This window comes from Equus asinus, chromosome 7 (assembly GCF_041296235.1).
Source record: "Equus asinus isolate D_3611 breed Donkey chromosome 7, EquAss-T2T_v2, whole genome shotgun sequence".
NCBI classification, from domain to species: domain Eukaryota; kingdom Metazoa; phylum Chordata; class Mammalia; order Perissodactyla; family Equidae; genus Equus; species Equus asinus.
In genome coordinates this window covers 28605774-28621476 of record NC_091796.1, presented here as the reverse complement: position 1 = coordinate 28621476, position 15703 = coordinate 28605774, and the positions used below count along the sequence as shown (strand labels likewise).

At 52.4% G+C, this 15703-nt stretch overlaps 1 protein-coding gene across 2 annotated transcripts in view; it reads right to left on the bottom strand.

The window, feature by feature from the left end:
• The window catches only part of LOXHD1 (lipoxygenase homology PLAT domains 1), a 169710-nt gene that overhangs the window by 30723 nt on the left and 123284 nt on the right, over positions 1–15703 (bottom strand). The window contains exons 30-37 of one of the 2 annotated variants that reach the window (XM_044774666.2): positions 13719–13928; positions 13456–13591; positions 10921–11129; positions 9886–10071; positions 6997–7124; positions 3108–3225; positions 2011–2185; positions 207–392 (exon numbers count right to left, since the gene is read on the bottom strand). In XM_044774666.2, coding sequence (XP_044630601.2) covers positions 207–392; positions 2011–2185; positions 3108–3225; positions 6997–7124; positions 9886–10071; positions 10921–11129; positions 13456–13591; positions 13719–13928 — 1348 coding nt within the window. The remainder of the gene's footprint in view (positions 1–206; positions 393–2010; positions 2186–3107; positions 3226–6996; positions 7125–9885; positions 10072–10920; positions 11130–13455; positions 13592–13718; positions 13929–15703) is intronic. The other variant, XM_014828921.3, reaches the window with a different exon arrangement.

Genomic DNA, 15703 nt, shown 5'->3' with positions numbered 1-15703 from the left:
AGGGGGAATGAAGTTTCAGTTCTAAAATTTGTCCAGAAATACTGGCTCTTCTAACGGATGGAAGTGTCAAAGTGGCATCAATCAGCCATTTTTAGTTGCCTGCCACCCTGGGGTGGAAGGCTCAACACGCTGCCAGGGAGACGAGGTGGGGCTCAAGTGAAGAGGTCAGCCTACCCCCCCACCACCCTGACCTTGAGGGGAGCTACCTTTGTTGTCGTGCCAGACCCTCAGCTTGCAGAGGTGGCCCAGGCTCAGCATGTCGGAGAAGTTGAACGTGTCTGTGTTGTTCCGCTCAAACTTGTTCCAGTTGGCCGACTGCTTCAGGGCCAGGGTCCCGCTGTCCCCATTCTCCCCAAAGATGATGATGAACACGTTGGCATCGGTGCCTGCTCCTGGGGGTGCACAAGACAAGGGCGCTGGGTGCTGGCCTCTCGGACACACAACTCTCTTGCTCTGGCCTGGACTCTGGACTCCTCAGAGGAGCCAAGGGTGCAGGTGGGCAAGTTCAGAGTCAGTGAGGCCAACGGTGAGGTCAGAAAGGGCTGGTTAGTGTCCTGGGACTTCTAGGTCTCCAACCCTATTCTTCATGTCATCTCTGTGCCCTGTTAATGCTGTTGGGCTGACTGGAGTTCTGGTTAGCAAGTGTGAATGATTTAGTGCAAGAACTCACCTAGTTCTGGGGAAATACACCATATTTAAAAGGTGTGCCATGTTGGCTGGCTTTACAGTTTAGAAATACAGGCTCCCTCCCTCCTGCACCATGTGAACTCAGAAGAAAGGTTCTTGTTTGCCAAATCTACCTCTGGTTGACACTCTATGCTAGAGCTTCATATCATCTGCTTAAACCAAATAGAGGTATTGACCCCACTTAAAAAGAAAGAAAATCCTCCCAGAAGAGGTGACCTCATGAAGCTTTTCTGATGCATACCCTACTGTCATGAATGAATTTATCAGTTACTTCTGAGAGCACATCATTAGAGGATGGAGGAGCTTGAAAACATGTGGACACCTGGAACTTCAAGGAAAAGAGTGAAGGTTTCACTGCGAGAAGGAAGAAGCAGGTGCCCAAAACAAACTGCAGACTGTACTAACCCATCACTTATGCCTGAGATCTCACCATGAGAGCTTCATCTCTTTGGCTAAATGTTTCTTTGTTGAAAAATGTAAGATACCAGGGCCAACAAGTTAATCCCTCACTAGCCATCTACAATCAACGTGAAAGAGTTTGCCAGATTCTTTGCAACAGCTCCTGGAGAACAGGCTTGGTAGAGGGGAGGGTAGTGGGAGGCACTGTCCCCACGACGAGAGTGTGTTCCCCCTCGGCTCCAGGCCTTTGCACATACTAGTACTTTTACTGGGAAGGCCCTTCTTCTGGTGTCCCATCTGCCTCAGTGGCTTCCATTTGTCTTTCTGGACTAGACTTTTGCTACACCTCTGGGAAGCCCTCCAAGATCCTTGCCCCCAATCCCCAGCTAGGTAAGGTGGCCTCCTCAGGGTTCCCCAACACCTGTGCTGACCTCTGTCAAAGCCTCACTGTCATTGCCCTGCCAGAATGTCAGATCCACGAAGGCCCTGGGTCATTCTCTGTCCTAAGACCCCAGGCCAAAGCTGGCACATGGAAGATGGTTGCCAAGCACAGGAATGTGGGAAGGAACCCAAGGGCATCTGAGATGCCTGGCGCCTGGGGAAGGGCCATCAGGCAGCATCAGGAAGACACAGGGCCTTAGTCAAGCTCCTGCACCATTTTCAAAAGTGCTGATCATACTGCCCGATACTGTTCTCCCCTATTTCCCTGAAGGAGGATGGACAGAGCCAACTCAGTCATTGGGAGGAAATACTTTGTCTAGACAAAAAATGACACACTGTGGAAAGGACTTGGATTGATTAACTTTTGCAAGGCCATCCAAAGAAGAATGCCCTGACCAGAGCCCAGGGCCTGAGCCAGAATTTGAGAAGGGGCAAGCGTAGTGGGAGGTGGGAGTGGGAGATGGGAGGGACCCTCTGACTCACCCAGGATGTCACTGGTCTTAACTGAGACAGTGTAGGAAGTCCACTCCATCATCTCCTCCCCATCGATGACGGCGCACATTTCACACACTAGGGTCTTCTTGCCCTTCCGCTGGGACAGCCAGTCTCCATAGTAGAACATGGTCAGGTCTCCAGTATTCATGTTCTTCAGGAGGATCTGGGTGAGAGGGAGCTGGTGTGGGAACGCCCTCCTTCACCTCCACCAGCCCCCCACCCTCTAATGCAGCCACCTCCACTGAACCCCAAAGACCCAAGCTCCAGGACCTGAGATGAGTCCTTCTGACTTAGGCTCAAGGCGTGTAGAAAGGGCCCCTCCAGAACAAAGACCCTGTCCTGTATGCCTTGCATGGGGCCTGAAACCCCCACTGGGACTACCCTAGTTTGGGGATTTAGAAATGGGCAATCCATCCAAACATGTTTCTGAGAGGTGCCTATCATTGTGCACAAGAAATGCCTGCTGAATAAATGACAGAAGAATGGACCAAGCAAACCACAGTCAGCAGCCAACACCTGGGAACAGCATACTGAAGTTGGCCAGACTATCCCTGGTGTGGGCACCATATTGTTGGCTCAAGAAAATCTGCTAATGGCTGAACAGGGAAGTAGGAGCCTGGGGACTCGGGACAGACGGCGTTTGGTGGACAGGGGATGAGAAGACTCACTAAGTGGGGAGCAGAGGCCCAAGACAGAAAAAGAGGCAGCCACCTGGCTGCGTGGTCACAGGGCGCCAAAGCTCCCTTGCTGTCCTGCCTAGAGTTCCCGCCATGGGAGCCTCTCGCTGCCCCCGTTCTTGCTGTGCCTCTCTCAACCCTCCCAACTCACTTCCTCTGAGAAGCCCACACTGAGTCTCTTTCCATGTCATGTTGACAGCACATGCTGCGTTCTCTGGACACAAATAAATCAAACTACATTCTCTGATTAATTTACATCAAAAGACTTATTGGATGATATAGGTTGGTTCGGTGTAATAACCCTCCAAGGCGAAATTTGCACTTTAACAAGGTCCACTGACAACCCAAAAGAGCAGGAAGCGGGGACAGGCAGTGGGTGGAAGGGAGGGTGAGGGGCAGACACTCTACCCTCTCCAGGAACCACTCGGGCCGGCTGCCCAGGCCGTCAATTCGGATCCGCATCTTGGTGAATGGAGCAATGTCCAGGATCTCCATGATGAAGGTGTCGTTCTGCTCTCGCTCAAATCTGGGGGTGGAGAGGAGGGCCATGAAGAACGGCAGCTGGCCATGGGGAGGGGGCTGGGCCGTGCCAGAGACCAGATTCAGGGTAAGGAGAGAAGAAGAGGTCTTTACTCAGCTCCCAGTGACTCTCCAGGGGCCTGTCTCTTGCACCCTACTTATTTCTGAAAGGCTGGGGTTAAGGGAGTTCGGCAGGTAGAAATGGCCCTGAGTTGAGAGCTACCAGTTCTATGTCCTCATCTCATTCTGCTAGCCACCTAGAGCAGTGCCAGCTCCTCTCCGGGACTTTGCTTCCTCATCTGTAATCTGGGGAGAATGACACTAGCCCTGAAACTGTGTAAAACTCTCAGGAGGACCAAATGGATGTGAAATCAACTTAAAATGTAAAAAGAACTCCATACCTTCAAAGCTTTAAATGAGATTCTGTGAGTGACAGGGCTGCCATGAATGGCGGGGCAGGTTGAACACTGCACAACTCTAGATGGTGCCATTCACAATTTTTCTATACACAATCTGTACAACTAAATGCAGCGGCCCTCGATTGGGTAATGCTACTGATAACTGTAAAATGGCAGGCAAACAGAAGGTGATACGGCTTTTGCTGCTATCACTATTTTTCTCCTGAATGACTTCATCATTTCAGAGGTGCTATATCTTTATTCCTCACTGCTCTTTCCACAGTGCTGCACACATAACACGACCTTCAATGCTGACTGATTCCAGACGCTGCTGCTGATAAGCCCCTGGGGGTAACGCAGGTGGCACTGCAGCTATAACACTGCATGGCAATTGTTATGCCTCCTTGAATACAAGACATATTTTTAAAAACAGAGGCCACAGCCCGTGGAGGCTGGGATGCAGATGCTGTGAACTGACCACTCCTAAAGGCAGCGGTGGGGCTGAGGCCTCGTCTCCTTGAGAACTTGCTCCTGAGCACTTTGCGATGGTTAGAAGTGAAAACCTTCTCCCAAAAGTCTGCCCAAAGCCCCTCCTGCTTTAATTTAAGCCCCGTCTGTCCCTCCGGTCATGTGGCAACTGTAAGGGAGGCTCACAAATTCCCTTGTCAAGCTCATATCACATATTGGAGATTTTCTCAGATAATCTCTCAACTCATGGACTCCTTACCCTTGCTGGAGTGTAATTCTGCAGATCAAAGGAACTGCAGGATTCCTTGCCTTGTATTTCTAACTTTTCCTCTTTGAATTTAGCCAAGTATCTCCATGTTATGGAGATATTTTGGTGGGGCAGGAGTAAGGAAAGAGAGAGAGAGAATTAAGCTTTTCTTCTGGAACACTGAAAAGTGGATTACATTACCCCATCACCCTTCACTACAGGCTAGACCCCGTTACACCGGGATGGCCCTCCTCTCCTCAGGGTAGAAGGGCCCCCTCCAAAGGGAAAGCCCCTCATTGGCCCCTCCGTCTCCACGACTCACTAGCCACTTCCTTCTGCTGCCCCAGACCCCTCAAGACACCTCAGCTGACCTGAGGAGGGTTGCCACACCGAGGGGCCTCCGTTGGAGAGGAGGTGAGCCTCTGATCCAGGTCAGGAAGGGCAGGACAGCTGAAGTGGCCAGCGTTTGCCCCCCTCACCTACTCAGAGGGGCCTCTACTCAACAGCTGAAAGGGTGACATCTAGGGGAGGGGCCTTTGACTGCCCCCTCGCCTTCCTATTCTGATTTCCTTCTCTTCCCTGCCCCCATCAAAGGCTGTCCTAGGAAAGGGGCTCAGTGCCCACTCACTCACCTGTCCCTGTGTCTGAGAACAGCCTGAGGCTAACCAGGGCCAAAGCCTTGGGCCGGAAGGGCAACTATTTAATGGAAGAATTTTAGGCATTGCTAAGAAGTTAGGGAAGGTTTGCGGGTAGGAGCCTGGGAGGGGCTGGCTGGAAGACGGGGAAGGAGGGTGTGGGCCACGAAGCCAGCCTAGACCAAGTTTGCCTTTGTGCCTCTTAGAAGCATGGCTGGGCATCTCGGGGTTGACAGGAGTCAGAGCCTCAGCCACAGCTTCGTGCTAGACCAACCTCCTTCCAATCCGGGGTCCGCATGCCAACGGCCGTCTAGCCCACGCTCAGCTGTCCCCAGCGATGGGGCCCATGGCAGCCTGGGGCAGCTCTTCCCCTCTTAGGATGGCTGTGGCCAGAGTTTTTGTTTACTCTGAGCTTGGTCTCCCCCCATTGTCTCAGCCCTTCGTACCAGAACTAACTGTTTAATTGTCAACAGTTTGGCCAACCTCCGTGCCTCTTCTGTCGCCCCTCCCCAGACCCTTGCAACAGGCCACCAGCCCTCTCTTCTCCAGGCCTGAAGTGCTCACCAAGGGAATATTAGGTGGCGACGAAAATGAGCAAATCACAGCCACACTCAACAGCTAGAGAAATCTGAAAAACCTAACGGTGAGGAAAGAAGATATAAAAGAATTCCTGTAGCCTGATTCCACTTATGTAACACTGAAATCCAGGCCGAATGGAAGCCGACTGTTTAGGGGGGGCATGCCCAGGGGAGGGATAAAACAATAAAGGAAATGCTCAATTTCCTGGCCTAAGGGGTGGCTGCATGATTTTTCGCTCTATAAATATTTCTGATTGACTTACATATATATGTTATACATGTTAGATGGTCATATATGTGACTGGAGGCCTGGACACAAATAAATAAAACTACATTCTCTGATTAATTCATGCCAAAGAAAGAGCATATTGACTTATATAGGTCATATAAGGGTTCTCTGGTCCTCGAGACATCAGGGCCAGGGATGGTTTGGGGGACAATGGCTGAAAACGGAAAATCAGCCCAAACCCAGGACTCTCTAAGTTGGGGATCTGGTGACAGGCGCAGACAGTAAGTACCGTAGGAGGCCCACCTTTGTGGTCCTCACTAATAACTATCTTCAGCGGCAAGAGAACCTGCTGCTTAAGACTGGGTCCCCTGTGTGACGTTCCCAGTGCCACAGGGGACACTACTGGGCCTTGAGCAGCATGACTTCACCTTGCCGTGCCTCCGTTTCCTCATCTGTAGAATGGGGCAGATAAGAATGGTCCTCAGAGAGTTGCAGGGAGGACTAGGTGTGCCAACAAGTGTAGAGGGCTTAGAAAGGTGCCTGGCACAAAGTCAGCCCGCTTTGTTGGTGTTCATGCCGTTGCTGTGGTTCCCTCGGGTGTGAGGCTCCGTGAGCTCTGGATCCTCTCTTCCTGGTTGTTCCGTCTCTCCAGTGCCTGGGACAGTGCCTGACACACACTGGGTGTTCAGTCATTTTTTAATATTTTAAAAATTCTTTTAGCTTTTTTATTTCACAATTATTTCAGACTTGTGGAAAAGTTACAAAAACAGAGCAGTTTCTGTGTACCCTTCACCCAGCATCCCCTAATGTTAACATCTTACATTACCGCAGTACAACGGACGAAAGCAGGAGATTACAATGATACAATGCTATCAGCTAATCTACAGACCTTACAATAAATATCTTTGAGTGATGAATGGAAGGACAGAAAGAAGGGAGGGAGGGAGGAAGGACTGGCTGGCTATGAGCTGAGGTAATCAAGGAAGGCTTCCTGGAGGAGGCAGATTTGAGCTGGAGCTTGAAAGAGAAAGGTCATGAGAGAGAAAAGAGTGGACGAGGGGCGTTCCAGGAGGGAGGACGGACACAGACAAAGGCATGGAGGCTGGAAGGCCCCAATGTCTGCAGGGGATGTGAGGGAAGCAGTCTGCTGGAAGGAAGGTGAGGACTAGATGGTGGAAGTTTGGATGTGCAGAGGGCAAGGGGCAGAGGCCACCTCTTGATACCTGGCCTTCTTTTTGTCCAGCTGCACTTCCTCCGTGCTGCCGTTGATGCCATAGAGGGTCATAAAGATGTTGGAGTCGGTGCCACCGCCGACCACGTCGCCCGTCCACACTGTCATTTCGTAGAGCACCTGTCATGAGACAGAGGCAGGTCCTGATCCTCGGCCTCACCCACTGGCCCCACGACTTGCCTCCCTCTCACCAGGCAGGACGACATGCTCTCCAACCTTGGTGGCTCTGAAAAGCGCCCTCCCCCTAATCAACGGTGGCAGTGTAGAGTAAGTCAGGCGTTGTCACTCTCCATGTGCCCACGGTGTCCAGTTCAGAACTAAGAGGAGTTCATTTTCTGTTAGAGAACACGTGTGCAACAGAAACACAGCTGAAAGCCCCAGCATTAATCTACTTCTTGGTCAATCAAAACTCAACCTAAGTCCATGCATTCCAGCAGCGGGTAGTGTCAGGACAGTGCCTTGGGGAGCCATGCAGTGTCACTGGAGTCTCAGGTCTGCCACCTGCTGGCTGTTGACCCTGGGCGGATGCCCCACTCTCTCCAGCCTCTGCTCCCTTCATCGTAACATAGGGATAAATGACTGCAGAGCTGTGAGAGCTACAGACACTTCGCCTCGGTGCCCGGCGCTGGGGCTGCCGCGTGGTACGGCGTCAAGAAGCAGCAGCAAGTCTGGGCGGCTGTCCCTCCTCCAAGGTGCAGCTAGCACCCACCCTGAGCAGTGGGGAGTGAGGAGCATCTCAGGGGTGAAGTCTAAGGGAGTTCTGCCTCCCCTCACTTGTGACATGGGATAATCGCCTATTCGTATGATTTGCGCTGAGATTGGGATTTCGGCCTTAGGATTGCTCTCAAGAGGATGTATTCCCCCTGTCCTTCTCCACCAGAAGGGGAGGGAGCAACCCGCTCTTCCCAGGACGGCGCCCTCACTGAGGCCTCTGCCTTGGTTCTCCCTCTTAGAGGCAGCCTTGTGGCAAGAGGGGTCATCATCCCCCACACTCTGCATCCTGGATCCATTCCTCTCACCCGGGGCCCAAGGACCAGCAATTAGGTCTCAAGATTCAGAAGAGGCTTGCACACGTGGCCAAGAAATGCCAGGCTGCCCATCTCCTTTGAACACACCTGGCCTCCCCTTCCCTTGTGGCTGCCACATTGTATTATCGCCTGTGCAGGTGCCTGGTGCCCACCACCCGGAAGCCTTTGAACTCAGAACCCAAGGTCCTGGTTGCAGTGGTCACGCCCCCGACGTTGGGCCTGTTGGGTGCCGGGGGCTTTATAAGCAGCACCCAGAATCTTTGATGTGATCCTGCACAGTTAGATGTGGGATTTGCAGGCCTGGCCCAGAGGACATGTTTGCTAAGGAAATGATTGAAAAGCCTCTTGCTTTATCAGGAAAATCCTCTTAGACCCCTAACAAGGGCATCCACGAAGCGCATGGAACTATTGGGAACAAAAGCAGGAGCCTGATACTTTTTGCTCTTATCCAGACAGGCGTAAAAAAATAGAATGATCAAAATGAGTGCTTTGGTGGCCCCCTAGAGCCTGGCCCCTTAAGGCTGCTCCCTCCAGACTCCTGTGTTCTCTGTGTCCATCTTTCTCTCCTTCACACAGACAAATCTCTTTTTATGTTACAGGTATGTTTCCAGAAAGAGACACAGAAACAGGGCTTTTGTAATTCCGGTCTGATAGCAGACGTCCTGGGGAAGTGGCCAGTCCAAAGAACCCTGCGGTTCTTTGTAAAGCAACAAACCTGCGTTCTTTTGTACCATGAGTAATGGGGGTGGGTCTGGACTTCCGCAGACTGAAGAGCTGCAGCTGCGCTGAGCAAGTGTGCATGTGCTGGGGTGCGGCACACACACGGGCACACGCGCCCACATGCACGCTGGGAATTGGGTCAGGACAGAAGTCCTTGGACTAATTGTGTGCTCATGCTCACCCACACCATCCGTCTGGCCATAGATGGAGACGTCTGGGGGGGGGGGTGTCCATGCTGCACAAAGTTCCACTCTCTGGCTCTTAAGTAGGGGACGGGCAGGCATCCACCCTCTGCCTGTCAGGGTTTTTAGCGCCTGTAACTTCTGTTCCCGTATACAACACAGGCTGGGCATGCTCAGGCCCAAGGCGATTTCTTTTTCCCTTTGTGGGAGGGCTTCTGACCTAAATCTAGTAGCCCATTACTTAAGATTCAGGAACAAAGATGAGGGCTGGAGCCTTCTATTGACTCCACAGCTTTTCAGAGAAAAAGACGTCTGCAGGACTACATGAACCAGAAGCCTCTGGGCCACCAACGGCTTTGTGTCCTTGGGCTCCAGCACCCAGCATCCTGCCTCCTGCCCAGCGCTGACCCCTGAGTTTACACAACTTGTCCCAGCTCATTTGGCCAGAGAGAGGTGGAGCTAGGACAGGAGCATGGAGCTCCTGCCATCCAGCCTTTTCCACTTAAGACAGCACTCACTGTACCGTGAGACCCAGAGGCTCAGAGAATCCCAAGTGCCATCTGTCCCCATCACCTTTGAGAATAATGACTCTGCACGTCCATGTAGAGCTGTTACCTTGCAAAGCTCTTCATGGACTGTTCACGATCTCATTAGTTCTCAGGCTCTTACATGGAACAGGATGGGAAGCAGTATTTCCATGTGCTGCATGAGAAGATCAAGGCCCAGAGAGGCCAGGTCACTTGCCCAAGGTCACACAGCAGCAGACCAGAGGAAACTCGAGTCTCGCGGCTCCTGGTAGAGCAAGTCTGCCCGGTATAGCAGGCTGCAGCCCCTGCCAACGCCTAGTGATCAGTCTCCTGCTTCCCTCACTTCCATCTCCCCTCCCGCTCCCCCACCCCAACGTGTACTGCCCTTGCCATGCAGTGTGCACCCACAGGCCCCCCTCTATACCTTCACCCCAATGTTCACCACCATGGCATCCAGGAGGTCGAAAACACGGGAGGTGACGCCATCGCCTCGGTCCTTGGCAAGCCAGCAGTTGCAGCGCAGTATGTACTTCATGCCCTGGGTGGGCACGGCCAGACACAGCTCCTCCACCAGCCAGCAGCTCTCCGGAGAGGCCCCGTCATGGCCCACCTGGGAGGAAACACACCAGGGCTGTGAGGATCTGGGCACAACTGGGAAGGAAGCCCTCCCTACTCAGCATCTCCTTCCCCATTCTGCCTCCTCCCTCAGTGCTTCCTCCAGTGTGCTGTGCACTCACTGACCCAAGGCCCTCCCATGAAGGTGAAGAGATTTTGCAGATGTAATTACGGTGTCTAATCAGATGACTTTGAATTAACCGAAAGAGTATTCAGGGTGGGCCTGACCTAATCAGGTGAGCCCTTTAAAAGAGAGTCTAGATATCAGGGATGGAAGAAGTCAGAAAGATTTGAAGCAGGAAAGATCTTCTCTTATTGGCTTTGAAGAAACAAATTTCCATGTTTTGGAGAGCATCACAGGGCAGGGAATGCGAGCAGCCTCTGGGAACTGGAGCCTTAGTCCTACAACCACAAGGAAATAGATTCTGCCAACAACCAGTGAGTGAGTTTGGGACAGGACTCCAAGCCTCAGATGAGGCCACAGCCCTGGCAGCAACTTGATTTCCGCCCAGTGAGACCCTGGAAAGAGGACCCAGCTACCTCACATCTGGACTCCTGACCCAGGAAACGATGAGATAATATATTTGTGTGGTCTTGAGTTACTAAGTTTGTGGTAATTGGTTACACAGCAATAGAAAACTAATCCCCAAGGCATCCCCATTGGATGGGTGGAAAACTGGGACCTGGAGGGGTGGGTGATTCACCAAAATCACCCAGCTAGTTGATGGCAGAGGGCAGGAGATCTTCGCTCTGCCCACCCTCCAGCCACTCTCCCACCCATGTACTGGTCAGCTCCTTCCTTCCCTGGGGGTGGTCACCATCCCGGGGCCCCAGGGCCAAGCACCTCTATTTTCTTGATGACGCCCACATCCAAGCCTGCGACGTAGAACTCCTCCACAGAGCCGCAGCTGAAGCCCCTCTTCCCCCGGGGGTAGTCCAGCCAGATGCGGTTACTCCGCTCGTCGTCCTCCCCGATGAGTAGGATGAAGGCCCGGCTGTCGGTGGCGGCGTCCTTGTGTGTCCCGGTGGTCACCGACACATAGTAGGGAATAACTGTGAGAGATCACGGGGGCCCAGCCTCATAATGGGCCAGGCGGACCAGGACGGCTCGTGGACTTGAAACTGACCTCTGGGAGGCACGGGTGTCAGCTCCCTGCCTCCGAGACAGAGTACAACAGAGCTTTCAGACTGGCGAGTGGTCTAAGGCGAGCGTCTACTCTCCAGGGTGTGAGGGAGTTGGTGACCCCCAGTGAGGATCAAAGAGAGCATCGTTGCCACTTCTCAAAGCCCTGCTGGCCAATTATCCTGGCTGCATCTAGCACTGCCGTGTGAAGCAGGGTAAGAACAATAACTCTCACCAAGTACAGGGGTTACTGTGGTCAGCAAAAATGAGCTTGGCAAAAGCCAGGTCTCACAGGAGGTAGGAATTTGGGGAACAACAATAAAAGAGTACTATATATGTAACACGGTAAATGAAAGTTCTAGAAGGCATCCATTTCCAAAACAAACCAGATTAATCAGCATAAAAACTTGCTCAGGCAATATGGCACAGACTTCTAGTTGCCCACCCAGTATTCATTCTCCTTGAGGCTAGGGGTGGTCATGATATACAAATAGATGTTGTTGGGTAAGGTTTCTGGGGAAATTTCTTTGAAAGGGTGTGACTCAACTGGGAGGAGCATCCTTTTGCCTCTTATCCTCCTATTCATTCTGTGTGGAATGTGGATGTGATGGCTAGAGCTCCTGCAGTTATCTTGGAACCATGGGCAACACTTAAGATGGAAGCCACTTGTAAGGTTGCCAGAGTGATCACATTGAAGAAGCCTGGGTCCCCGACTTCCCTGGAACTGCTGTATCAGTCCCAACTGTCTACCTTTGAACTCTTACGTGAGAGAAAAGAAAAATCCCTCATTGTTTAAGCCATGATCTCCAGGTGGCTGTCACTTGCAGTTACTAATTGATACAAGTTGGAAACCCTCCTCCTGGACCATCTTCCTCAGCAGCTTGGGAGACACTGCCCTGGTGTAGGGAGTGCTAGGCTATGCAATCTGTATCTCTTTGAAAAGTTTCCAAACTAGACCTTCCTGGCTGGACTTACCTGCCTTGTTTTCTATACCTGCCCGTGGCCTTGTTTCATCTTTACAAGGAGAGCCCCACTGGCCTTTCCATAGTTGATCACAGTGCTTAATTAAGGAGAGGCATCTTCTTGTGGGTCCTGCCACTTATTCACACAGTGAGATGATAGAGTATAGAAAGATCAATTCTCTCTACCCAACCCTGAAGACCCACCATGTGGTCTCCTGGAGGGGAATGCGGTGATTGTCATGCTCTTATATTTAAGAGAACTGAACAGAAAGGCAGTGCATTTAAATATCCAATAGACAAATATACAACTGCCTCATCTCAAAAGTCTGTTTGGAGAAACCAACTTGTCAGGGGATTACAATCCTGTCTTATGGAGGAGGGAAAAATTGAAGCCAAAAGAGTGACTTGTCCAAAGCCACACGTTTCATTGGCAGAATCAGAAATGGAACTTTGTTAGTGCTGTTGAGTTGATTCCGACTCCTAGCGACCCTGTGCACAGCAGAGCGGAACCCTGCCCAGTCTTTTCGTGCCATCTTCTCACCTTCCAGCGCCACATCAGACAATGCTGTGTTGCAAGTCACAGGGTTTTCATGGCCAAATTTTCAGGAGTGGGCGGCCAGGTTGTTCCTAGTCTGTCTAGTCTGGAAGCTCTGTTGAAACCTGTCCACCATGGGTGACCTGTTGACTTGAAATACTGGTGGCATAGCTTTCAGCATCATAGCAACATGCAGCAGGCACAGTACGACAACTGATACACTGGTGGTATGGTTCCCTGGCCAGGAAATGAACCCAGGCTGCAGCGGTGAGAGCTTAAATCACGCCAAAACAGCTCAAGACTTCTTCCCCCACCCCACAGCATGCCTTAAGCTTTCATGGCTGAGTCCATTGTGTTACACTCTACTGACATGAAAGGGGTTCTCATTGCGGCGGTTGACTCCTGTCTGATGAGAATTCCCCTAGGTCCTTTGGGCTGAATCTATATCCTGAGAGTCTAGGTGAGAACAGAGTTTATAAGATAGCCTCCTGGTGGTGGATAGTGGATGAAGGACACCACCACCCTAACTTCTCTTAGCCTTTGTTTCCCCATCTGTAAAGGGGGCTATAATCCCTGCCCTCTCACCTCCCAGGGTTGTTGTGGGGATGCTGATAACCAATAGGTGTGAAAATTCTGTAAATTACAAAGCATTAAATGTTAGTTAGGTGATGGTGGGACCAATGCATGGCCTGTCCACGAATAGCTCAAACACGTTTCCATGGGTCTGCTGCTCCTCTGACAGCCCTCTGCTTGGCTTACCTGGGCCCTCCTGAACGTAGTCAGCCATGGGCCCCGTCACTGTGGCGATGTCGATGTCGGCCATCTTGGAGCTCAGGGTGATCTCCCAGAAGTCAGCAGGGCTGCTGCAGTTGCTGCTCCGGTCCCCAGTGTACTCCTGTCCAGAAGAGCACGACCAAGGCCCATTACAGTTCCAGCACCTTCCGTCCCATGGGGCCTCCCCCCGGTATGAGGATGATGACAGACCATGGCTGAGCTGGGCTCCCCAGCCGCCTTTCACACACCTTCTCATAAAAGAGCCTCTCGAGCCGCCCATCCTCCTTCTTCAGGGACAGCCAGCGTCCACACAGGAACAGGAACTCGTCCTCGTTGGTGTCGTTCCAGATCTCCACCTTCTCCACATACCAGTCTGCACACCATTTGGTGTTGTCATGGCGGAGCTTGATCTTGTAGATGACGCCCAGGTCAGCGGCCTCGATGATGAAGGTGTCGGCCTTGGGAGTCCAGATGTGGGGACTTGGTGGGGGGGACACTCCCCACCTCCACCCATTCCCACCCCGACCTTCCAGTACCTTCCATCCCCCTCAATTGTTGGAAAAAACAGACCTTCCTAGCTGGGAACCCTCCAGGCCCAAGTCCCTAACACAGAGCGTTTAGTAGGTCAAGGCCTCACTCCCACAAGGGCCTCCTTTTGCAGTCTAGTTCCTCTCGGGATAAGCCCTGTGGTGTTTGGAAGATGGACCCTCATGAGCAGATGAGCGGGGGTGGGACAGACACGGGTGCTCTGCCCAGTTCCTGGACGTCCTTCATTATCTTGAGTATGGCATGAGTTCTGGTGGGAGGCTGGAGGGGGAGAGCCATGGAAGAGGGGAAATGTTCTGAATACTGGGAGGGGCCTGGAGTTCCTGGGGGAAGCTGGGAGGCGGTGGAGGAGCCAGCGGCTGGGCTGCAGGAGAGCAGGCAGAGGGGGGTAGGCTCTGGTGGAGGCACAGCTGAGGGGAGGGCAGAGGACAACATGTGGAATGTGGGTTCGTGAGCGTTTTTGTGTGGGTGTGACATAGGCCCTCCACTGCGTCCCTGACTGTGCCCTCAGTAAAGTGACACTATGCTCTTGGGCACTTGGATTCTCTGGGGATTGCTCCATGAGATGTGGACTTCCAGGCCTTGGGTGAGGTGGGGTGAAAACACAGGTTGAATGTGGCAGGCAGGAGCCTGGGGAGGGAGAAGAAGGACAGGTGACCCTGAGTGATGCCACTTTCCTTCTGGAAGATGTACTGAGTCCCTGCTGAGCACTGGGAACACAGAGATGAATGAGATAGGATGTCTCCCTCTCCCCGAGACGGCCCCTGTAGTGGGAGCAGCCACCTGGGCCAGGCCGAGGGGCAGGGTTGGGAAGATTCTCCAGGAGGCGGCATTAAGCTGAAGACACGGGGCTGGGCCTTCCAAGCAGCCAGGGCAGGCCAGCCACTGGCTGAGGACACTGCAGGTGAATGGTGCATGGCTGACAGCTGGTGTGGACCAAGCAGGCCTTGGGGAGCTGGCAAGTGACTGAGTGCATTAGAACAAAACCAGGCACACCCATGACACAGCAATCCCACTTCTTTGCATCTGTCTTGGGGGGACACCTTGAAATATTCACAAGTGTGTTTATTGCCGGATAACTTTTACAGTTATATATAACTGGGAGCCATCTAGGAGTCCAGCACTTGGGGAACAGCTGAATAGCCATGTGGACTGTTGCTTACAAAGAATGAGCCAGCCCCATCTGTGTTTGAGTATCCTGATGTAGAAGATTCCAGGGTAACCCGCTGCACACCAAGCCAGCTGAAGAGCCATCCATATGGGATGACGCCTTTTATGTAAAAAGTTAAAACCACAGAAGAGCATTATGCATTTTCTCAGGGCGTAAGACCATGGACGCAGAGAAAAGGCTTGGAAGGATTTAGAGACAGGAGAGGGTGTAGGGCATTCTGGAAACTGGGGTCCAGGGGTCAGGCTGACGGGGTGGGCCCTGAAGGTTTGTGAATCCCACCCAGGGCTCAGGGCAGATCTGGGATCGGTGGGGAGCCCCTGATGGGTTGAAGTGAAGCGGTGACTTTGGATAGGTTAATTGACGAAGCCGGAGGATAGACTGGATTCCAGGGGCCTGGAGCAGGGGGACCAGGCTGGTTCACTAAGTGAGGTGAGACAGGGAAGGGCTGAGTGGCGCCGGAGTTGACTGGGCTGATCCCAAGTTACTTAGAAGGGAGAATCTCCAAGACCTGGTGAC